Raw genomic sequence first — 24,708 nt, 5'->3', positions numbered from 1 at the left:
AACAAACATCACTGAATCATAAGGTATTTGCTCCAACTCTTAGTCCAGAAACACATGAGTGAACTAGATCAGCTGCTCCTCCAGTTCAGCTGTGGATTTATATCATTATTTATATTTGTAAAGTGGATATGCAGTTTTTCAGTACTAATATAAGCATTTTATATCATTGCTTTATTGACAGATGTTTGGTGTTCAAGGTCAGGCATCAGTTTGAAAAAAACAAACAAACACACTGAGTTGAACTTGAACTTCCTACTGACAAAAACTAAAATTGGTGCAAAAATAACCAGAAACATATAAGAAGCATCCTGGAGGTGCTGCAGACAAGATAGGACCAATAACATGTCAACAGGAAATCCTTTTTACTAATTTGTTTATTTCTTTTTAGATTTTTACTCTCCATTTTAAGCCATGATGTTTGCTGATACTGTGTTCCTACTGTTTGTTCTCATTAATAGTTCTGTTTTTAACATTCTGTGCTGAAGCTGGAGGAAATGTTTCTACAGTGTCAGATGATACAGCTCCAAACTAAATAAGTGACTAACTAACGATGCTTTAATACACTTTACTATAAATTATGATATAGTGCACTTTCTTAAAATTTCTTATTGCTCTGTAATTAATTGTTTTCTTTATAAATGTACAAATGAGAATAAAATCTGTGTGATAAAGGAAGGTCTGTAGACTTCTCTGTTAAGATCAGTGAAGAGAAACAACAACATACAAATACCTAAGAAAAATATTCAGTAAACATTTAGAAGATAGAGAAGTTTATGTTGTCATGTGGAGAAATTTTTCAAATAAAAATATCCATAAGCATTGATAGTCTCCATGGCTGAACAGACACAGGAAAGAGCTCCACCTATAAAACGTAAAAACATCAAGACAACATGTTGAAGATGTCGAGGTACTGCCCATAATGTTTGACTGACATCTGATTTATGTGCAGCACATAAATACCACAATAATGATGGAGAGAAACTAAAAGGGAACTAAAATACAGATTTAAACTTACAACAATATGAAAGACTTCAGTCTATTTCACTTTAATCAACTCAGCAGTGGCTCCATTTTGCCAAACCAACAGTCCAGCATAGAGCGGCTGAGTGAATGTGGTCTGGACTCTGTGGAGGAGAGTCATGGTTTCAGAGACGCTGTAGAAGGACAAAATACCTGCTCTGTGATCCAGGTACACTCCTACTCTGGAGGAACGAGGACCTGAGACACGAGTTTGGATGTTGTTGTACCAAAATGTAAAACTGTTGTTGTTACAATTTAATGACCAAGATTTGTCATTACGTCCAAATTCAGATTCATCTCCTTTTCTGCTGATATTCTTGTATGCGACTGCTACAATAACTCCTCCCCCTCTCCACTCCACCTCCCAGTAACAACGTCCAGTCAGACTCTCTCTACTCAGGACCTGAGACCATCCAGCGAATCTGTCTGGATGATCAGAATAAGACTGTTGTTGTTTCACTTTTACTTTTCTGTTCCCCTCTGATAATAACAGCCATGTGTTTGCTGTGTTTGGATCCAGTGTGATTTCACATGAATATTTTAAGAATCCAGCTCTGGTCTTTGGCTCTGGTGGATCTGACAGTAAAACATCCACTTCAGTGACTGTCAGTGAGATGTTTGTCCATTCCTCTCTCAGAATGTCCTGTAGTTTATCTCTGACCTCTGACACAGCTGCTGTCACATCCTCAAAGTAGCTCAGAGGACGGATATTGATGCTGGATGAGTCTGTAGACTCACTGAGTGCTGACAGTGAGGGGTAGTTGTGTAGAAACTGGATGTGATCCTCTGTGTGTGAGAGCTGCTTCAGCTCAGCATCTTTCCTCTTCAGCTCAGTGATCTCCTGCTCCAGCTTCTCCTGAAGCTCTTTGACTCGACTCACTTCAGTTTCCTGCTGGGATCTGATCTGCTGCTTCACATCAGAGCTTCTTTTCTGGATGAGATGGATCAGCTCAGTGAAGATCTTCTCACTGTGCTCCACTGTTTGATCAGCAGACTGATTGATGGCCTCCACCTCCTGTTGAAGCAGCTTCACATCTTTCTCTCTGTCCTGGATTCTCTGCTGGATGTTTTGTCGACTCACCTCCAGCTCTCTCTGCCTCTCAGTCCTTTCTGCTGCAGCTGAGACTGTGTCGTGGCCTTTATGTTCATCCACAGAGCAGAGATAACAGATACTCTGCTGATCAGTACGGCAGAACATCTTCATCACCTCATCATGACGAGAGCAGATGTTCTCCCGGAGCTTCTTGGAGGGCTCCACCAGCTTGTGTTTGTCAAATGCAGGACATTCATAATGAAGCTTAACATGTTTCTCACAGTAAGAGACCAAACACACCAGACAGGACTTCATTGCTTTGATTTTTCTTCCAGTGCAGACATCACAGGCCACATCTTCAGGTCCAGCATAGCAGTGATCAGCAGGAGCAGCTTGGAGTCCAGTCTTCTTCAGCTCCTCCACTAAAACTGCTAACATGGTGTTTTTCACCAGGACAGGCCTCGCTGTGAAAGTCTGTCTGCACTGAGGGCAGCTGTAGATTTTCTTATTTTCTTCTTCATCCCAGAAGCTTTCAATACACTTCATGCAGTAGCTGTGTCCACAGGGAAGAGTCACCGGATTCTTCAGTAGATCCAAACAGATCGAACAAGAGAAGGTTTCTCGATCTAGCTGAACTCCTTTCTGCGCCATTTCTCCTCTCAGTGTCAGTGACTGTGTAAGTTTCACTTCCTTATTATAGAAACTGGTCTGATCTGAACAACATGTGTTGCTGCTGTGAATGGGGCCTGCCAGCTCTAACACACGTTGGTTACACCCATCTTCATAATGTAGATCTAAAGGGGAGGGAACACAGAACGATATGGACAGACAGGAGGTGCTGAGCTAGAGAGCAGGAAGAAGAGGAAGGGTTTTCATGCTGCGATTCATTCCAGAAAGCAGGAAGAGGCTCTGTGTTTAATTGTTTTCTGTTCAAACCTTTAACTAAATAATATAAATGTCAATAACTGGATGCCTCTCTATTCTTTTTGTTAATCTGCTAAATGAATAGTTTGTTTCTTTTAACAATTCAAATAGCAGAAATGAACAGCTGACAGCTTGTCAGACTCAGACTGTAAACCATAGAGACAGTTTATATATACATTTAGTCAGGGCAGTGCAGAGATGTTTAAAGGGGCGGGTGCTCACAGTTAAAAAGGGCACATAGAAGCAGGCTGAAGAACAACAACCCACATTCATCAAGAATCTAATATGGAATCACATCACACTACATCACTGTCATCAGGTGGGCACAATGCAAAGCAAACGTAGCCCATTTTTTACCTGATGGGGTACAATGTTGCTGTTTGGGGGGTTGCTTCTGCTCTTGCTGCTGATAGTGCTGGAGGGCAGGGCTGTGTTGATCTGAGACTGTAGAGATTAAACAGTCCACAGGAGAGAGGGTAGCTGATTAAACAAGTGTTATGAGATAATAATAAAACGCAAAGATTGGTCACGGCGCTTGGAACCATAAGGCAACAAAACTGGGAAATAAACTAAGCTCTGCCTGTGAATCACTCTTTGCCTCTCTTCTTCCTTCCATCTCCTCATCTCATCTATCACATTCCACTTGCTGTCCATCTGAGAACGAGGCACAGTTTGCTATTGAATTCATCTATTATTTAATTATACATTTTAACAACTCTTGCACCTAATCCCCTTAGGCAGAGCAATGAAATGCACAGCTTTGGAGAACCGATCGATGATGGTCAGAATAACTGTTACCTGAGGATGGTGGGAGACCAGTGATGAAGTCCAGTGCGATATGAGACCAGGGGCATCTAGGAACGGGCGAAGGAGGCCAGCAGGAGGTGAAACCTAAACTGGAAAAAACTAACACAACACAGAACTGAAACCTAAAATGGAGATGCAGGGAGACGACACAGAATGATGCAGGAAAAAACACAGATGAACCGGCGAGGAGCACACGAGGACACATAGTATAAATACACACAGGGGGAGACATGGAATGGCAAAGACACAGCTGATCCTAATTGACTACACGAGACAGGGGGAAATGTGAACAGAACACACTAACACAAGACATGGACCTTCACAATAAAACAGGAAATGCACAGAGACACGGTACAGACACTAAATAGAGGGGAACACAGAAACCAAACTCTAAGAACTAACTAAGGCTACGTTCACACTGCAGGCGAAAGCGCATTAAATCCGATTTTTTTGACCCTATGCGACCCTATATCCGATCATGCTATGACAGTGTGAACGGCACAAATCCAATATTTTCAAATCTGATCTGGGTCACTTTCACATGTGGTACTGAATACTGAATCTGAATATGCAAATTATGGGAAATTTACATCAAATTAAATGAGTAATGGCTGATTTGATGACCAAAATCAATGATGGTACTTAGAAACACATGACATTACACATTACATTTTCATGCAGTTAGAAGTTTGAACCTGCAGCTTTATTAAATGAACACCTGGTATCCAACAAGAGTTTAGTTTAAACTTTAGGAACAAAAAAGTAAGAATCAACAGAATTAAACAAAGAACCAACAGCACAGGAAAGTTTAATCTTCATGAAAAACACATGCAGTGACTTCAACGTCCACAATAACACAATGTGTTTGGGCTTATGTGTGTCAGTTTCCAGCTTTAATCTTATGTAACAAGACCTCTTTATAGGTCAATAGAGGAATGAAGTCATTGTTGAACTACAGCTTGTGTGTGTGTCACCTCCACAACCTACAACAATAAAATATGATCTTTGAGTAGTGATATGGGAGTAAAATATACCATACTGATGTGAATAGGAGGTCATCTTTTCCCTCGGCTGTTAGGGTACCTGGGTCGTTGACCCAGTGTTTTGTGTTTGGTTTTTTGAGTCTTGTTTAATCATTATTCTGTTCTCTGTGTATCTTATGTTTCCTAGTTATCAGAATCAGAATACTTTATTAATCCTTCAGGATTAATAAAGTATTCTGATTTACTTTATTAAATCAGAATTCAAGGGCTTACGCTCTTGAATTTATTCAGTATTTGTTGTTTAGGTTGTCTTGGTTAGTATTTGGTCCCGTTCATGTCTTTGTCTCGTGTCTTCTCTCGTCCCTTGCTCTCTGTCCTTTTTGCTCTGCTGCAAACAGAAGCAGAGAAAACTGGAGCTTCTGGTCTTGGCCAGATCTCTTTTGAAAAAGACATTTTAAAGTCAATGAGACTTTTTACCAGATAAATAAATAAAGAATATAAAAGTCTTCTACTTTATGATGGAAATGTTCTTTCTGGCTCAAAATGACATCATTTATCTGAATCTGTAGAAGAAGAAACAATCTCGGAAAGTCACTTTACTCTGTGTCTCACTGGATGTTCAAAGTTTTTAACAAAAGAGAAAAAGAGAAGCATTCTTTGATTTTAGTCTGTTAGCCCACAAGCTGAGTTTTTATCAGAGTCCTGCATGAGTCAGTGTTATTTCACTGACACCATCACAGTTTTACACACCTGTTCTGTATGACTTTGTCTCAGGTTTGCGGTGATATCCAGCACTCTGAGCTGATGGCAGATCTGGTCAGTCCACAGTAGCTTCAACCACTAAATTATCTCTAACACATCACCAAACCAAAGTCTTCCTGCTAAGAGTACATCAAAGGTGAAAAGCGAGCCTAGAATGTCATCATTTCTGCTCTCCTCTTTCTTCTTCTTCTACTTCTGGACCGCACACATCATTTTTTTTTTTTTTTTGGCCTGTCCCATTTGGCTCCTTTGCCATCAGAATTGTTGTCTAAAGGCAAAGAAAGATGCCCAATGGATTTACTTTACCAAATTGACCATCCCAGCCTTGCCGTAATGGTCCATTTGATTCACCTTTTATTGTTTATTTTATTTTCACTTGCTGAATACGGGACAGACTTGACTGGGGGAAAGAAGGGGAGAAAGAAAGAGGGAAAGAGAAACAGCTGAGAAGGGGACGGGGGAGAAGGGCAAAAACCAAAAACCAACAGAATGGGCAGAGAAAAAAAATGCATATATCAATCACCTGGATCACCTGTTGAGAAAGAAAAAAGAGAACAAGCAGAAGAAAACAAGAGTAATAGAATAAACAACATCACAATGATTATGGGAATATGACAGTAAATACTAAATATTAAACATTATTGTGCAGCACATAAGATCAACAGAACACAGTGTGCTTTGAGGTAGGAGCCAAAAAGGGTGTAGTTTGTGGGTGTGATCACCCGTGTGTACACCTGTGAGCATGGACGCGCTTGTTTTTAAAAGGTTCCTTCATGTAATGATCTGCTAGAGGGTGTGGGGGGGCCACAGCCCCGTCCTCCAGGGCATGAAGCAGGTATGGAGGAGATCAAAACTCCAGACATCCAGAGGCCCCCAGAACACAAGAGACCAAGGAAGACCAACAGAGGGGCAGCCGCGCCACTGTCCCAGTAAGAGCTGAGGAGAGTCCCAGATGAGGGTTCACTCAGCAGCCGCGGAGCAGGGGGAGTTGCAGTGACGCGCCCGTGAGCTCCGCCGGCAGCCAGCTGTGCCTGAGTGACCGAGCCCCAGGCCGAGAGGTCGGGGGCACCCCACCTCCGAAGTGGCCCGAGCGAGCCCCAGGCTCCAGGTCCCGATAAGCGGCCGCCAAGGAGTGAGCCGGCGTGTACCTGGACGCCCATCCCCGGACACAAAGAACCACCAACGCACCGATGTCTGAGGGAGTCCGCCACTGGCAAGGGAAGTGGTGGTGGTGGTGATAAAAAATAGACAGCTCTGTCTCTCTTTATTCTGACATTTAACTAATTCAAAAGATATTTCAATATTTATCTAAAACAAAAGTTTACTCTAAATTGATGTTGTACAGTAAAAATGTTTTATGTTTTCTCCCTAAAGTGTATGTAAATATCTGGTTACAAATGTGAATATCCTGCTGTGTACTCAAATCCCTCTTGTTTTGCATAGAAATATACTGAACAACATACAAAGCATAATATATAAAATAACATTTACCTGAGTTTTTTCTTTGAAAGAAGCCTCTAATGTCCATTCTTATATTTCAGTACATAACTGAAACCGATTTAGTCGGGGAGGGTAAGAACTGAAAATATGAAATAAACACACGTAAGCTAAGATTCTCTAAAAAATAGCATTTGTTCGGCTTTTCATTTCGCCATTTGTTGATTCACTTGAAGAGCAAGTAACGTAATATTGGTCAAGTGATCAGTTTGATATCAATCTTTCGTGATGCACCGTCATATTTACATTATTTGTACGGTACGAATGATTTGCTTTGGTACCTGCTCAAACTTAAGCTCTCCTTAGTATGGCTGGCTCCGTTTCTCCAACAGTGCACTCACAGGCAGCAGCTGCCCCGCCCCCTCGCTCAGTCGCTTAGTGCCTGAGCTCGGATCATACCAATATCAGGGGGGATTCACGCACAGTCGTAAATTCCCACAGTGTGCACTATGTGCTTCGAATATTGTGTGTACTTTTTGTTTTATACAGTTGTCAGCCAGGCATCTAACTATGAAAAAATTACACTCCAAAAGACCCCGGGCTTCTGACAAAACAACCCGGGCTTAAGCCCAGTAAGCCTCCCCCACGCTCCGCCCCTGCTTGAACATCCGATGACCTGTATAGTGCACTCTATGTAATATTTTGTATTGAATTAATTGAAGACTGGGATTTCTGATTAGATGAAAGGTTTGTAAGCAAGTCTGAGACCAGAAGTTTTGGTCTAAGTTAGCTGATAAATCCGCTTCCCATTTTGCAATAGGAAGTGATACTGATTCATCTGTTTTAGAAAGCATTCTGTATATTTTGGAAAGTAATTTGGGGGTTTTAAGAGTAAGAAATTGAACCACACTTGGTGGTGTTTGTAGTTCAACTTGACCCGGTTTAAATTTCTTTTTTACTATGGATTTAATTTGTTGATATTCTAAAAATCTTTTCTTGTTGATCCCATATTGTGTAACTAGTCCGTCAAATGAAATAAATTCTGTTCCTTCTAGTATATGTTCTAAATATTTGATTCCTTTACCACTCCAATCTGAAAAGTTTATCATATTATTGTTTTGTAATATGTCAGGGTTGTTCCAGATAGGTGTACGTTTGCATGGGATTAATGAAGACTCCGTGAATTTTAGAAACTCCCACCATGCTGTCAGAGAAGAGCTGATGTTGACGCTTTTAAAGCATTCATGTCGTTGGATGTTTGAGCTGATAAATGGTAGATCTGAAATCTCTAGATTATTGCAAAGTGCTTGTTCTACATCTAGCCAAGGTTCATCTAAGACGGTATGTTTTAGCCATCCTGAGATAAACTGAAGCCTGTTGGCTAAGAAGTAGTGCTGAAAGTTAGGTAGTTCTAATCCTCCTTTATCCTTGGTCTTTTGTAGTGTTTTTAAGCTTATACGTGGGGGTTTATTTTTCCAAAGCAATTTGGACATACATGAATCTAGAGATCTGAACCAATCTTGTGGCGGTTTAGTTGGGATCATTGAGAATAAATCATTTATTTTTGGTAAGACCATCATTTTTATAGCGGCAACCCTTCCCATGAGTGATATGGGTAGACATTTCCACCTAGCCAGATCACCTTCTACCTTCTTTAAAAGTGGGATGTGGTTTAATTTAGTTAGATCTGCAAGCTTGGGAGAAACATTAATACCTAAATATTTTATATTTCCCGATTGCAGTGGTGTTGAAGAGGAATTATGGAGGGAGCAATTAATCGGTAGGACTGTAGATTTTGACCAGTTAATTGAGTAATCTGATATTCTTGCAAAAGAGTTTATCAATTCAATCACCACAGAGATATTGGTTTGTGAATTTTGGAGAAAGAGTAACACATCATCCGCATAAAGGCTGATTTTATGTTCCACGTTCTTGCATTTTATGCCCTTAATTACTGAATTCTGTCTAATTGCTGCTGCTAGTGGTTCAATAAAAATTGCAAACAGTGAAGGGGAGAGTGGGCATCCCTGCCTGGTGCCCCTCAAGAGACAGAAGCTGGAGGATGTCTGGTCATTTGTTCTGACACAAGCTGTTGGGGAATTATATAATATTTTTAACCAGTTTATGAAAGAGGATCCAAAACCAAATTTGTGTAAAGTTGCAAATAGAAATTTCCAGTTAACTCTGTCAAATGCTTTTTCTGCGTCTAAAGAGAATATTGTAGTTTCTAGGTTTTTACTGTATGAGTAGTCCATCAAATTAAGTAATCTACGTGTATTTGTTGATGAGTGCCTACCTTTTATGAAACCAGTTTGGTCAGGATGAATTAAGAGGGGGGTTATTTTCTCCAGTCTTTTTGAGAGAGCTTTGCAGATTATTTTAAGGTCTACATTTATAAGGGATATTGGACGATAGCTTGAGGGATATACAGGGTCTTTGCCTGGTTTTAGCAGGAGATTAATGTTTGCAGAATTCATATTTGATGGAAGTCTGCCCTTTTCTTTAATTTCCAACAACGTTCTGTAGAAAACTGGTGCTAGAATCGACCAGAATTCTTTGTAGAATTCTGCAGGAAAGCCGTCTGGACCTGGAGCCTTATTATTGGGCATACTTATCAGGGCTTCCTGGAGTTCACCTGGTGTCAGTGGTGAATCCAGTGCCATTGCTTGAGTGTCTAATAATTTTGGAAGAGTTATGTTGTCCAAAAACTGATCAATTTCTTTTTTAGATGGGTTTATTTGTGGTGAATACAACGTGTTATAGAAATCCCTGAAAATGTTGTTTATTTGTATCGGTTCATATATTGTGTTCCCAGATGAATCTTGAACAGCACATATAGTTGTTTTTTCTTTATTTATTTTTAGCTGGTTTGCTAGAAATTGACCGGATTTATTACCATGTTCATAATTTTGTAAGCGTAGTCTTTGTATAAGGAATTGTGTTTTTTTATTAATAATTTCATTTAATTCTAGTTTTGTTTTGCGTATTTTGTTCAATGTTTCCTGATCTTGGTGGGACGTGTAGGCTTCTTCTAGTGATTTGATGTTTTTTTCTAATTCCTGAATATTTTTGTTTTCTTTTTTCTTTTTATGTGATGAGAAAGAAATTATTTTACCTCTCATCATAGCTTTCCCTGCTTCCCATAGAACAGAAGCTGATGTTTCGGGAGTGTCATTATAGTCTAAATATGAAGTCCACTCTTTTTTAAAATATTTAATAAAGTCTTCATCTTTAAGTAGTGATATATTAAATCTCCAGTTTTTTCTTGGCGTAGTATTATTCTTGTGCATTAGTGTTAAAGATACAGGAGCATGATCGCTGACAGCTATAGGGTGAATCTCAGTGTCTGAAATGTCACTCAGCAGTGAGCTGCTGACCAAAAAATAATCCAGACGAGAGTAGGAGTGATGGACATGTGAGAAAAAAGTATATTCCTTACTGGTGGGGTGAAGGGAGCGCCATGCATCGCAAAGACCAAAGTCGCTCATATACTGTTTGATTATATTTGTGGACTGCCAATTACGCTGAGTTCCCGCTGTATTGAGCCTATCCATGTCTTCATTTAGTCCAAGGTTGAGGTCGCCTCCAAGAACAAGTGTGCCATCTAAGTGTTCAGAGAGTGCACTGAAAAAACCGTGAAAGAATGAGGGATCATCAACATTTGGACCATATACACTTGCAATACATAGCTTTTTATCAAGTATAGATAGTTTAATGATTAAGAATCTGCCCTCTGGATCTATAACTGTATCGAGTACTGTGAAATTAATATTTTTATGTATTAAAATTGCTGCTCCCCTTTGTCTAGAATTATAACAAGCTGAGAACATATTAGGAAACTCAGGTGTTTTAAGTTCGTTCGAACCTCTAAGAGGTCTGTGGATCTCTTGTAAAAGGACAACATCTGCCTGTAGTTTTTTGAGTTGGTTAAATATTTTTAACCTCTTTTCTCTGGAGCCAGCTCCATTTATATTCCATGTAATGAACCTCAGTGTACCCATAGATGTTTGTGTATAGGGATGTATGCTGTGTGCCTCGCTTAGACAGGTGGAGAGAATACGTCACTTGTTCATAAATAAAAAGAAGGAGAGAGAGAAAAAATGTGTGGCGAGATGCTCCCTGAGTCTGACTATGTGTTTGCATAGTTACTAATATGAGTAGGCTTGGCTTAAGTGTGTGTATCCTAAACGACTGTGTGCGCTGTCTGACTGAAGTAAATGTGCTGCCCTTGAGCGCATGGTGTGTATGTGTCGAAATAAAGGGTGTTGTTTGTGGATGAGTGTCGAAGCAGGTGATCGAGGCAGTGAAAGGAATAAAGAAAGAAACCAAGGACAGGGGTGAGCAGCATAAAAGCAAGAGGGGGAAAAGAGAGAGAGAAAAAAAACGAGAAGAAAAAAAAAACAAACAAAACGTAAACATTCCAATTAAATCACTGACGGAGAGTGACGGTGTTAATTCTGCTATGAAAGCACACTTTAAGATGCGATTTGATACTAGTAAGTTAAACAGATGTTAATGCAAGTTAGTGTGAGTGGATAGGGAAATGGTGTAGCTGATTCTTATCTGGTGTGAGGTTAATACAGCCACGGTGTAGCTGCCGTCATAGGCAACTCTCGCATTTAAGTTCATTTTATTAGATATGTAAGGTTGAAACAATTAGTAGTTGAAATATTAAGAAATAAATCAATAGTAATTCATGTTTTGTTCATTGGATTTATATGTTTAAATGTGTTATTTTTACTAATTGTGCAATTAGATAGGAACCTTTTCTATAGTTCCGTCTGTTGTTGCTAAGAGGGTATTTTTGGCTGGCACACTCAGCAAGCTAATTGAGACGAGCCACGAGGTTTGCACGTCCACAGTAAGATAGTAAATAGTAAGATAAATAAAAGAGTGCCTTTTTTGGACCTCCCCACGATGTAAGGATTAAAGTTTTATTCCCTTTGAGTGAGGCCAATGAGGTAAATGTTTTCTTTTGTTTATTTTCGTTGTATGTAAATATGCTAGTGTTGCTTGATATTCTAGTGCAATTACCGCAGTGTGAGGTGTAATGTGTATTTTATTGATTGTTTTGTTGGAATGTTTCGCCATATATAATGCTTAGGGGCTTTATTAAGAATATTCATTTAAGTTTGTATTTCTTTTTAGTTCTGACGGCATTGTATCGGCTGTGGTTGGACATCATTACATGTTAAGGCATGTCGAAGAATCCTCCTGTCCGAAATAAATGTCAGTTAAAACACAAGGAACAAGTTGAGCTTTATTACGACTCGAGGGGAGTAACACACGGAGTGATGTTGGGGTCGCGGTGGAGCTGTCCGTCCACGTACAGCCGGTCCACAGCGATGACAGCGCGGGAGCCCTTCTGGATGAAGCCGCGTCGGATTGGGAAGAGGACCCTGCGTCGTTCCAAGATCTCTTTGGGGAACTGGTCGTTCACGCTGAAGTCCGTTCCTTTTAATTCCCTGCCGCGGCTTTTCACCTGTTGTTTTTGTTTGAAGTGGCCGAATTTGGCCACGATAGGACGTGGTCTCCCGGCCGTAGCCCGAATAGGGCCGAGGCGATGTACCCGATCGAAGACGATGTTCTTCACAGTGTCCTCCGGCAGCTTCAGGTGGATTTTGATGAAGCTTTTTACCGTGGTCTCCGCGTCCTCTCCAGCGGCTTCTGGAATACCAGAAAATACCAGATTATCACGCATGCTACGAGCTTGTAGATCAATAACTGTTTCTTTTATTTTTTTATTTTCTCTATTGAGCTGGGTAACATTTTCTGTGAGACATTTCACCGACTCCCTTAGCGTGGCATTTTCAGCAGCAAGCGTTTCCACCTGCTGCTGGCTGTACTCCAGGGATTCTGGCAAGCATTTAAATTCTCGGTGAAGAATCTCCACCAAGGACAGCCTTGCGTCGAAACTGGACAATCGCTTGTCGATTGACTCCAGTATGTCGGCAATATCTTTGCCGGCTGGCGATGTTGAGCCGGGGGAATCTGCCGGGCGTTGTCTTTTCGACGACGGCGTCTCAGCTTTGGCCGGGGAAGCTGCACACTGGGCCTTCTTCATCACGAGATCCTGAAAGCACTGATCAATATAATCTTGGAGAGTCTCTAAACTCTCCCCGTTGTTCTCCAGGGTGTTGGAGATTATTTAGACAAATATTGTTAGTTATAAGACAATTGATAAGTGTACTTGGTAATAGGGGGAGACCGGGGATAGTTGTAACGTGGGTCAGTTGTAACACTTCCAATTTCTCCAATCAAGGCTAAGTTTCAAATGATGTGACTCATCCTGTGCATGCCCAATTCAGTTCTGCTATCACATGTGAAAAATCAGCACATTTTGTCAAACACAGACAATTTAACATCAAAAAAAGTAAGTTTTTCTACTTTATTTCAATTTCTAATAGCATTATCTGCTTTGCAGTTAAACTCATCAAACTTAAATTATGTTATTTGTATGTCTATGGGGATATATTCTGTGTAAGTCTTTAGTGCTAATGTTTTAGCCGTTGGCTGTAATGTTAGCTAGTTCATGGCTATAGGAGTCTGGGTCAGTTGTAACAGCAACAGTCTGGGTTAGTTGTAACAATAATGCAGATGTTACAACTTACCACACTTTTACTTTAACTTATATTAAACAAGTTGGGGCAACGACATCAGCAGAGAGAGGTTCACTGGTCGCTTTTGTATATGCGGTTAATGCCATTGGCAACACAATTCCTCCACTGTTTGTGTTCCCACACATACATTATGCAGACCACTGTGTCAGAGATGGACCAGTAGGAAGTACTGGTAGTGGAAATAAATCAGGATGGGTGCAAGAAACAGATTTCCTCATCTTTCTGAAGCACTTTGCAAACCACACCAAGGTAAGCCATGATAAAAAGTAATGGAATTGCGATGCTGGTGAACAACTACATTTTTTCAGCTTCATTGTTATGTTCAAAATTGGTGCAAGAGCTGTAGGTTATAATGCCCACTGAGCCAATGAGGCCAAACTCAAGGAAGACCAACCAAAATTAATGAAATATTCAGTTGCAGAAAATTCCATAATTTGTCTTTTTTGGGGGGTTGGAATATGTTCAAAAGCTGGATTTCTGCATTCTGTCACACACACACACATAATTACATAAATGGCTCTAAGTGCATTCATGTGTTGAATAAACAAAGATTACATGTTAATGTTTTGTTAGTACCCTTATTTCATTGTGTTACATTTCACCCCAGGATATGTTACAACTAACCCAGACTAGGGGGTTAATTGTAACATTTCACTCTTCGTGTTTGAGACCATACCATGCAATGAGTAATTGTGCTGCAGAGAAAATAGCTGCACTATTTAATAGCAGAGACATGTAAATACTTTGCATTACATTTTGAATCCACTACCTTAAAAGAGCTCCAATTTACAGACAGAAATGTCAAAAATGTTACAACTATCCCCGGTCTCCCCTACTGAAGCTTAAATGAATTTGTTCAAATCTAAACTACCATTTGCTTTAATTTTCCGCCAACAATCTCCGGCGTCTGACGTCAGTTACAACATGAGTCGCTTACCTTGTCCGTCACTTGTCCTTTTTTCAGACTAAAATCAAATTAACAAACTAAAATCAAAGCATTCTTTGATTTTAGTCTGTTAGCCCACAAGCTGAGTTTTTATCAGAGTCCTGCATGAGTCAGTGTTATTTCACTGACACCATCACAGTTTTACACACCTGTTCTGTATGACTTTGTCTCAGGTTTGCGGTGATATCCAGCACTCTGAGCTGATGGCAGATCTGGTCAGTCCACAGTAGCTTCAACCACTAAATTATCTCTAACACATCACCAAACCAAAGTCTTCCAGCTAAGAGTACATCAAAGGTGAAAAGCGAGCCTAGAATGTCATCATTTCTGCTCTCCTCTTTCTTCTTCTTCTACTTCTGGACCGCACACATCTGTCGCTGCCCTACTCAGGTCGATCTAATGAAAATCAGCCAGAAATAATAATCAGAAATCCAAATGTAGAATTTATAGTTCCCCATTGATGCAATTTGGTTATTAAATTTAAGAAGCAGTCTGTAATGCTCACCCCAGCATAGTTGAAGCAGATCATCAAAGCATGCTGAACACTTTCTACCATTCCACATGTGCATTTTCTATCCAGGTACTCAACAGCACCAAACCATAATTGTGAATCCATGGCTTTGATCTGGTGAAAATCACCCTACCCCTACTGTTCATCTTTACACACAACAGATGGTGTTTCTGTATCTTAATATATGACTGAATGAAAAGTAATGACAACCGTTATTTTCAATCTTCCATTGCTTCTACCTGTTGTTTCTCTGTATTATTGTCGGATCTTTACCTTCAAATAAAGTGCCTTCAATATAAACTGTCTCGAGGTAACTTGTTGTAATTTGGTGTTTTATTAAGAAAATTGAACTATTGTGGCAGAAAAGTTGGATGCAAACCAAGACTAAAAGTCCTCAGGCAGGAGTCATAGCTGGGCTTTAGCATCTGGGTCACCCACTTTACCCAGGGAGCTAAACCAGCATCTCCAACAGGTGATTTGTTTGTCTGGCAGTTTCAGGCTGGGAAAGCTTGTTAAACTTTAACAAAACATTATTTGGCACCAACGTGAATGATTTGGGTCATGTTTATCACGTCTGAGTCAGGGAGCAAAGGTCACCTCCTTTATGCAGGATTTCACCTTATGCCAACAGGGGAAAAAAATCACGAGTTCTTAAACAAGCTGTAGGTCATGTTACTACACACATTTCAATATGTAAGCATTTCATCATGTTTTAGAGTCTCAGAGTTATTTCAGCCTCATCTTCACATATTTTCACAAATATTCACATTATCTCCGAGATCCAGTTGTGAAATTTTTTCCCTCAGTGTAACCGATTGCAACACAAATGACTGACCAGCTCTTTTCAGCTTGTTCAATTGTGGAGGTTTTTACATTCTTTACCTTACAATATAAAGCACCTTGAGGCAACTGTTGTTTTTTTGGCACTATATAAATATAAATGAATTGAACTGGTAGCAACTTTATGAATGAGAAAATGAAAACAAGTGTCAGTCAGCTGGTTCATGTCCAGCAGGTGGGGAGGAATCAGTGAGTCTGTTACTCCAGTTACTTACTCAGAGGTAAAGTTAAAGAAAACGAGTTTCCTTCATCGCACTAAACCTGCCCACTAAACATGACCCTGAATGAACCCATATGTAAAGGACTGTAGGTTTTAAGCAGGCTCACGTAATGGCAACACAATAGATGAGGAAAGTGGGGGAACTCTGACGACATCTAGTGGACATCTTGAAGATGACGGGTCTGAACAGAGAGCAATGCAGGTCTGTGGAGAAGATTGCAGCACACTGTGAAATATGAACTATGAATAATATCTACATCTGTAATGATGTAATCAAAATAGGCTCCATGTAGTTTAAGTTCTGTTACTGTACTTATGAAGCAAACTGCACACACAGAGTTGGCAAACATTGAGTTTACTTGCATTTAGGCAAAATGATATAAACACTTATCATGAGCCAATATAGCACATTTAACTGCTTTTATTTAGCAGGGATTACACAATACACAAAATTAGTCACAAACATTTTTAATCAAATCTTGCAACATGTTGCTAAGAAGAACCAGGACAACCAGGTCAAAGCCATACTGAAGTATAACCTTCATTAACATAAATCACAAAGAAAACATATTTAAATAAAAATTGTATACTTGTCTTGAACTTTTTTAAATCTTTAGTCCTGTGTATCAAAACTTATTTATTGGCTGATAAAAAGGAATCACATCATGGTTGTTACAAGGAACAAGTGATGAAAAACTCATTTTCATGTTTGTTTTCTTCTATACTGAAGAAGAAATACAAGTTTCTGTGGTAAATATTAAAAGAGCATCCATGTTCAATAAATATTTGTGTCACCTTTAAAGACCAATAAAAAAAATATCAAGCTTAGAGAAACATAAAGTCAGGGCTGGAACAAACAACATAGAGTGCCCTTCACTGCTGTGGACAGGAAATGTACCGTGACTTGGAGCATGAGGTCATTTTCTACCTCGGGTGCTGCAGTGATTTGGTTTGTCACTCAGGTGGATCCTTAGATGAAAATTCAGTCCTGATTTCCAACTGAATCTTTCCCCACAGGAGCTACAAATATATGGTTTCTCACCTGTGTGGATCCTTCTGTGACTTTTCATAGTCGACAAGTCTCTAAACTCTTTCCTACAGACGTTGCAAGAATACGCTTTCTCACCGGTGTGGATTCTCAAATGAGTTTCTAGTCCTGATTTCTTACCAAATCTTTTCCCACATGTGCTACAGAAATACGGCTTCTCGCCTGTGTGGATTCTCACGTGACTTTCAAATCCGGATTTCTTATTAAATCTTTTCCCACAGGTGATGCAAAAATATGGCTTCTCGCCTGTGTGGATCCTTACGTGAGTTTCCAATCCTGATTTCCAAATGAATCTTTTCCCACAGGTGCTACAAGAATGTGGCTTCTCACTTGTGTGAACTCTCATGTGTCTCGTCAGGTTGGATTTACACTGAAAAGTTTTTCCACAAGTGTCACAGCTTACAGATTTTTTACTTGTATCAGTTTCACTCCGAGACTTATCTGTTCGGTTTTTGTGACGTCTCCTTTTCTTCAGCTCCGCATTTCTAGTTGATCCCGAGTCCACATGCTGGTTTTCTTCCTGTTCCTCAAGCTCTGGTTCAGGAAAGTTAAGAGCAAGGAGCTGGTCATCGTTTGGTTCTGATTCACTGAGGTCACTTTCCTCAAAACTAGAAGTCACCATAAAACTATTGATCTCCTGCTTCAGTACAATCTCCTCCAGCTCCTGACTGGTGCAGAGTTCCTCCTGTTCCTCTTTAATCTGTGGAGGATCTGGGTCCTCCTGGTCCAGACTTGAGTTCCTCTCCTGCTGATTGGCGACAAACTCCTCCTCCTTACAGGCAGTTTGCTGGTGGAGGTCTAAACGAACAATAAAAAAAATGTAATTATAGAAAAACACTTCTGAGAAGATAAAGTTTTAGTTAAAGTCTGTAATGAGGGCATGTTGCTCACATTTGCAGGTGAAATTAAAAGTGTGTAAAAATGAAGTTATTTGTGCACTCTGATGCAAATGAGAACTTGAGTTCTGACATTTTTCAGCAACATTAAGAGTAAAAAAAACCTTTCAAACAAAAAAGAACTCACTTATTACTGACTGACTGATGATCTATTTTGGAGTTGATCTCGAAACTGATCTACATCTTGATATTTTTCAAAATAATCTTCACTATTGGGGGTGGCTGTAGCTCAGGCGGTAGAGCAGATCATCTACTGATCGGTTCGATTCCCGGCTTCACCTAGTCTGCATTTCAAATATCCTTGGGCAAGATACTAACTCCAAGTTGCCTCAAGTTGCTCTTTGATCTGTGGAATGTGTGTCTGAATGTTGGTAGAAAGCACTAAGAAAAATGTGCTTGTGCGAATGGGAGTGAGTGGGTGAATGCACAAGTTTTGTAAAGCGCTTTGAGTGCTCAAGATTGAGTAGAAAAGCGCTATATAAGAACCAGTCCATTTAAAACTCCCTGTCATGTTTTCACGAATACACATTAAATAGATCTGACTGATACAAACTGTAGGTTTAATATTAATGTTAACACTTCAGAAAAGCCATTACAGTTTTACCGCTGGTCTGTAAATCTTTCTCAGGTTTCCAGATGTTATGCAGCTGTCTGAGCCGCTCTTCCCCGCTCCAGACGACGATGCCTTCATCCTCGTGTTTCACTACAAGCTGTTCTCCCTCTTGACTGATGCAGAGTTCCTCCTGTTCCTCTTTGATCTGTGGGGGATCTGTGTCCTCCTGGTCCAGATTGAAGTTCCTCTCCTGCTTCCAGACCTGCTGGCCAGCCAGATCTTCCTCCTCCTTACACTTCATGTTGATGTGGGACTTGAGGAACAAAGTAAAAAGAAAAAGATTAGACAGGTAAAGGTGCAGCCTCAGTCAGCAGGGCTGTACACTGTGAGCATGTTGCTCACATATGTGAGAGAGGTTTGTACAAATGTTTCAGAAGCACCATGTGACTCCCTCTCTTTGTTGGAAAGTCTTATTAATTCACTTTATAACTATTACTTTGAAGATCAATTTCTACCATCACAAAAATATTATGACCTCTTTAAAAACAAACAACGGCAACTACATGACTTAAATTCCATGTTTAGATGAAGGTAATGGTCAATGCCTTTTGACAGGGGAAAAACCTCCACACAGAAGAATCTTACTTGGCTGAATCATAAATTATTCACCATGATTAAAACTGCAGATGAGCAATAATCTGCATTTTATTTTAGCCAAAGAGGAATGTTTCTGTTTGTCTGTGATCTGACTTTTTCTGCTGGGTCCAAATTTCATTTTATCCTGTGTAAGTTTGTTTCTCTTCCTGTTAACTAGCAAAGTCAAAATCACCTTGATTCATTTAACTTTAATTCAATTATAAATGTAATCATTTTATTGAACAATTAATTTCATTTCAATGAAAAACAATTACTTAAAAGAAAGAGATTAAGTTGGAGAGAGACATGTGGCCATCTTTTAGTGAGTTAGACCCTGATTAAGGGGTATTTTTAAAAGTAAAGCCCATCTCTCAAAGTCCCTGCCGGCCTGCCTCCACCTCGGGAAGTCTGTGGGTGCAGACGGAGGTGAGGAGCACCACAGGCGGCAGAGAACTGTCTGTAGCCCCGGAGTGAGGCGTCGTGAACCGAAGCAGACAGCGAACTGTGGCACAGTGCAGAAAACAGAAGCTTTCCCTCCCTGTTTGGTTTTGATGTGTCTCATGAAAGTCTATTGTTAAAAGTTGACCTTTAAAAAAAACGGACGCACTTGTTTGATTAGCTGCTCTCTGATTTTAGCCTGTTAGCTTACAGACTGAGCTCAGATCGTTCCTGTGTTAGTTCATTGAGAACATCACAGTTTTACATACCTGCTGCGTGACTTCATCTCGGGTCTCCGGCTGATATACAGCAGTCTGAGCCAGTGGCGGATCTCATCATCCTGGACGACTGTTTTTAATGTTTTTAACCACGGAGATTTCTTCTGCATCATCAGTCTCTCATTGTTAAACTCTCCCAGAAACTGAAGACAGTTGTGCCATTTCCGCGCTTCTTCTTCTTCTATTGAGTAGACGGCAGACTACACATGTCCAAGGGTAATACTGTCCTCCTCAGGCCATTGGCATCAAGTCAAAGCCTTAAAGTCTGGTACTTTGCGCATGGTCATTTTTTACGAACAGCAGAATCACAAGACAAAGCGTGCCAATGTTTATACTTTTCACTGTGACTGCCAAATAGATGAAAAAGTAGATGTTAAAAAACAACTTATAGTTTTGTCATTGGGCTGGTAGAAAGCTATGAGTTTCTGTCCCTTTGTCTGACCTTAGAGACTTATTTTAAAAGGAAACATTACAATCCTTTAAAGCAAGTATTTTCACCTCTGTTCCCCCCTCTGTACTTAGCTTTTTTGTTGTCATGTCAGTAATTGTCCAGTTGATGGCTCCCTTGGATCACAAGCCTGTCTCATGAGTCCAAGTGAATATATTCTTAATAAACAGCTTTGAAGAATTTGTGACCAACTTTGTTTAATTCGGAACATCATCATCATGAGTCAAACTCACTCTTGGATCTACAAAATATTTAACAAAAACAAACATCACTGAATCATAAGGTATTTGCTCCAACTCTTAGTCCAGAAACACATGAGTGAACTAGATCAGCTGCTCCTCCAGTTCAGCTGTGGATTTATATCATTATTTATATTTGTAAAGTGGATATGCAGTTTTTCAGTACTAATATAAGCATTTTATATCATTGCTTTATTGACAGATGTTTGGTGTTCAAGGTCAGGCATCAGTTTGAAAAAAACAAACAAACACACTGAGTTGAACTTGAACTTCCTACTGACAAAAACTAAAATTGGTGCAAAAATAACCAGAAACATATAAGAAGCATCCTGGAGGTGCTGCAGACAAGATAGGACCAATAACATGTCAACAGGAAATCCTTTTTACTAATTTGTTTATTTCTTTTTAGATTTTTACTCTCCATTTTAAGCCATGATGTTTGCTGATACTGTGTTCCTACTGTTTGTTCTCATTAATAGTTCTGTTTTTAACATTCTGTGCTGAAGCTGGAGGAAATGTTTCTACAGTGTCAGATGATACAGCTCCAAACTAAATAAGTGACTAACTAACGATGCTTTAATACACTTTACTATAAATTATGATATAGTGCACTTTCTTAAAATTTCTTATTGCTCTGTAATTAATTGTTTTCTTTATAAATGTACAAATGAGAATAAAATCTGTGTGATAAAGGAAGGTCTGTAGACTTCTCTGTTAAGATCAGTGAAGAGAAACAACAACATACAAATACCTAAGAAAAATATTCAGTAAACATTTAGAAGATAGAGAAGTTTATGTTGTCATGTGGAGAAATTTTTCAAATAAAAATATCCATAAGCATTGATAGTCTCCATGGCTGAACAGACACAGGAAAGAGCTCCACCTATAAAACGTAAAAACATCAAGACAACATGTTGAAGATGTCGAGGTACTGCCCATAATGTTTGACTGACATCTGATTTATGTGCAGCACATAAATACCACAATAATGATGGAGAGAAACTAAAAGGGAACTAAAATACAGATTTAAACTTACAACAATATGAAAGACTTCAGTCTATTTCACTTTAATCAACTCAGCAGTGTCTCCATAATAGTAAAGACTCAGTCCAGCATAGAGCGGCTGAGTGAATGTGGTCTGGACTCTGTGGAGGAGAGTCATGGTTTCAGAGACGCTGTAGAAGGACAAAATACCTGCTCTGTGATCCAGGTACACTCCTACTCTGGAGGAACGAGGACCTGAGACACGAGTTTGGATGTAGTTGTACCGAAATGTAAAACTGTTGTTGTAACAATCTAATGACCAAGATTTGTCATTACGTCCAAATAAACATTCACCTCCTTTTCTGCTGATATTCTTGTATGCGACTGCTACATCAACTCCTTCCCCTCTCCACTCCACCTCCCAGTAACAACGTCCAGTCAGACTCTCTCTACTCAGGACCTGACGCCAGACAGTGAATCTGTCTGGATGATCAGAATAAGACTGTTGTTGATTCATTAATGTTGCTTTTCTGTTCCCCTCTGATAATAACAGCTTTTTGTATGCTGTGTTTGGATCCAGTGTGATTTCACGTGAATATTTTAAGAATCCAGCTCTGGTCTTTGGCCCAGGTTGTGACAGTAAAACATCCACTTCAGTGACTGTCAGTGAGATGTTTGTCCATTCCTCTCTCAGAATGTCCTGTAGTTTATCTCTGACCTCTGACACAGCTGCTGTCACATCCTCAAAGTAGCTCAGAGGACGGATATTGATGCTGGATGAGTCTGTAGACTCACTGAGTGCTGACAGTGAGGGGTAGTTGTGTAGAAACTGGATGTGATCCTCTGTGTGTGAGAGCTGCTTCAGCTCAGCATCTTTCCTCTTCAGCTCAGTGATCTCCTGCTCCAGCTTCTCCTGAAGCTCTTTGACTCGACTCACTTCAGTTTCCTGCTGGGATCTGATCTGCTGCTTCACATCAGAGCTTCTTTTCTGGATGAGATGGATCAGCTCAGTGAAGATCTTCTCACTGTGCTCCACTGTTTGATCAGCAGACTGATTGATGGCCTCCACCTCCTGTTGAAGCAGCTTCACATCTTTCTCTCTGTCCTGGATTCTCTGCTGGATGTTTTGTCGACTCACCTCCAGCTCTCTCTGCCTCTCAGTCCTTTCTGCTGCAGCTGAGACTGTGTCGTGGCCTTTATGTTCATCCACAGGGCAGAGATAACAGATACTCTGCTGATCAGTACGGCAGAACATCTTCATCACCTCATCATGACGAGAGCAGATCTTCTCCTGCAGCTTCTTGGAGGGCTCCACCAGCTTGTGTTTCTTGAATGTAGGTGAATCATAATGAGTCTGAAGGTGTTTCTCACAGTAAGATGCCAGACAGACTAAACAGGACTTGAAGGCTTTCATTTTTCTTCCAGTGCAGAAATCACAGGCCACATCTTCAGGTCCAGCATAGCAGTGATCAGCAGGAGCAGCTTGGAGTCCAGTCTTCTTCAGCTCCTCCACTAAAACTGCTAACATGGTGTTTTTCACCAGGACAGGCCTCGCTGTGAAAGTCTGTCTGCACTGAGGGCAGCTGTAGATTTTCTTCTTTTCCTCTTCATCCCAGAAGCTTTCAATACACTTCATGCAGTAGCTGTGTCCACAGGGAAGAGTCACCGGATTCTTCAGTAGATCCAAACAGATCGAACAAGAGAAGGTTTCTCGGTCCAGCTGAACACTTTTCTGCGCCATTTCACCCAACAGTGTCAGTGACTGTGTGAGTTTCACTTCCTCAGAACTGAAACTGCTCTGATCTAAACAACATAGGTTTCTGTAGCGAATGGGATCTGTCAGCTCTTATACGTCACCACATGTTGGTTGCACTCATCTTCAAACTGCAGATCAGAAGGGGAGGGAACAAGGGAACATGTGGACAGAGAGGAGGTGCTGAGTTAGAGAGCAGGAAGAGGGAGGGTTATCAGACACTAATTCAATCCTGGAACATGTGAGCCTGTGAGTTTTTCATTTAAAAATAGCACTGCTCAGCCTTTAAAGTTGTTAAATAAACTTAACATTTAAAAGACAATCTTTTTATGTAAATTAGTTTAAATTATCATTTTAGTCATTACAGGATATCAAATACTGCAGCTGAACTAAGAAATTGTTGTAGAAAAAAGCAATAAAAGGTCGTTCCCCCTCTGTCCCCTCCTGGTCACCTGTGCCTCAATTTTATGAGATGAGATGGATCAGCTCAGTGAAGATCTTCTCACTGTGCTCACTGTTTTATCAGCAGACTGATTTTATTCCACAACCTAGACATCCACATTACTCACACTCTCATAACACATACATATAGGGCCTTGGGATCGGGCATGTTATACGGTGTCCAGAGGACAGTCTTTGTATTCAACCTCACCTCTGGCGCCGGTGCCCACCTCTCAGTTTTAAATGCATGTAGACATTGAGGGTTCTCAGGAGGGGCCGTGCTGTACAGTACATGTACAGTGTCCATTTGTGTCTGTATCCAGGTTGGATGAGCGCCGAGTATTTGTATATGTGTGCATGAGGGTGGGAATGCATGTTTAGGTCTGTGTGCGCCTATTCGTCTGTGTCTATATGTCAGCTCGGGTCTTACACTCCACCCCCTTGGAACATCTCAGGCCCTCCAAGGTATGGAGGCTTATTTCCCCTCACCACACTCCCTGCTGGTGGCTGATGCCCTCAGACATCGGTGCGTTCTTGGTGTCCAGGGCTGGGCGCTCAGGTCTGTACCAGCTCACTGCTGGTACGGCTGCTTGGTGGGGCCTGGTGCCTGTGGCTCGGTCGGGCCCCTTGCGGGGGCTCGATTCACTCTGGCACAGCTGACTGCCGGCAGAGCCCGCGTGTACGTCACTGCAGCCCCCTCTGGCTTCTGCTCTGTGGCTGTTGGGTGACCCCTCATCTGGGGTTCTCCTCAGCTCTTCCCAGGAAGGTGGCACGGTTGCCCCTCCGGTGGTCCTCTTTGGGCGCTCGCACTCTGGGGGCCTCTGGATGTCTGGGGCCTGGATCTCCTCCATGCCTGCTTCATGCCCTGGGGGACGAGGCTGTGGCTCCCCA

General features: G+C 40.7%; 2 protein-coding genes across 2 annotated transcripts; both read right to left on the bottom strand.

Moving 5' to 3' along the window:
- LOC309694724 (uncharacterized protein) lies at nt 1-24,375 on the bottom strand. Its single transcript, XM_082514933.1, has 4 exons — nt 21,706-24,375; nt 3,776-4,040; nt 3,335-3,421; nt 1-2,847 (listed from the first exon to the last, which is right to left on the bottom strand). The coding sequence occupies exons 1-4, from the start codon at nt 23,362-23,364 to the stop codon at nt 1,037-1,039; spliced, it is 3,822 nt and encodes a 1,273-aa protein (XP_082371059.1). The 5' UTR covers nt 23,365-24,375; the 3' UTR covers nt 1-1,036.
- LOC309694548 (uncharacterized protein) lies at nt 16,509-18,932 on the bottom strand. Its single transcript, XM_082514730.1, has 2 exons — nt 18,652-18,932; nt 16,509-17,949 (listed from the first exon to the last, which is right to left on the bottom strand). The coding sequence occupies exons 1-2, from the start codon at nt 18,899-18,901 to the stop codon at nt 17,021-17,023; spliced, it is 1,179 nt and encodes a 392-aa protein (XP_082370856.1). The 5' UTR covers nt 18,902-18,932; the 3' UTR covers nt 16,509-17,020.
- Nucleotides 24,376-24,708: the final 333 nt, after the last annotated feature.

The sequence above is a fragment of the Aulonocara stuartgranti genome (genome assembly GCF_965226115.1).
Source record: "Aulonocara stuartgranti genome assembly, chromosome: 18".
Taxonomy (NCBI): domain Eukaryota; kingdom Metazoa; phylum Chordata; class Actinopteri; order Cichliformes; family Cichlidae; genus Aulonocara; species Aulonocara stuartgranti.
The sequence above is the reverse complement of the archived record's forward strand: the minus strand, read 5'-3'. Positions and strand labels throughout refer to the sequence as shown.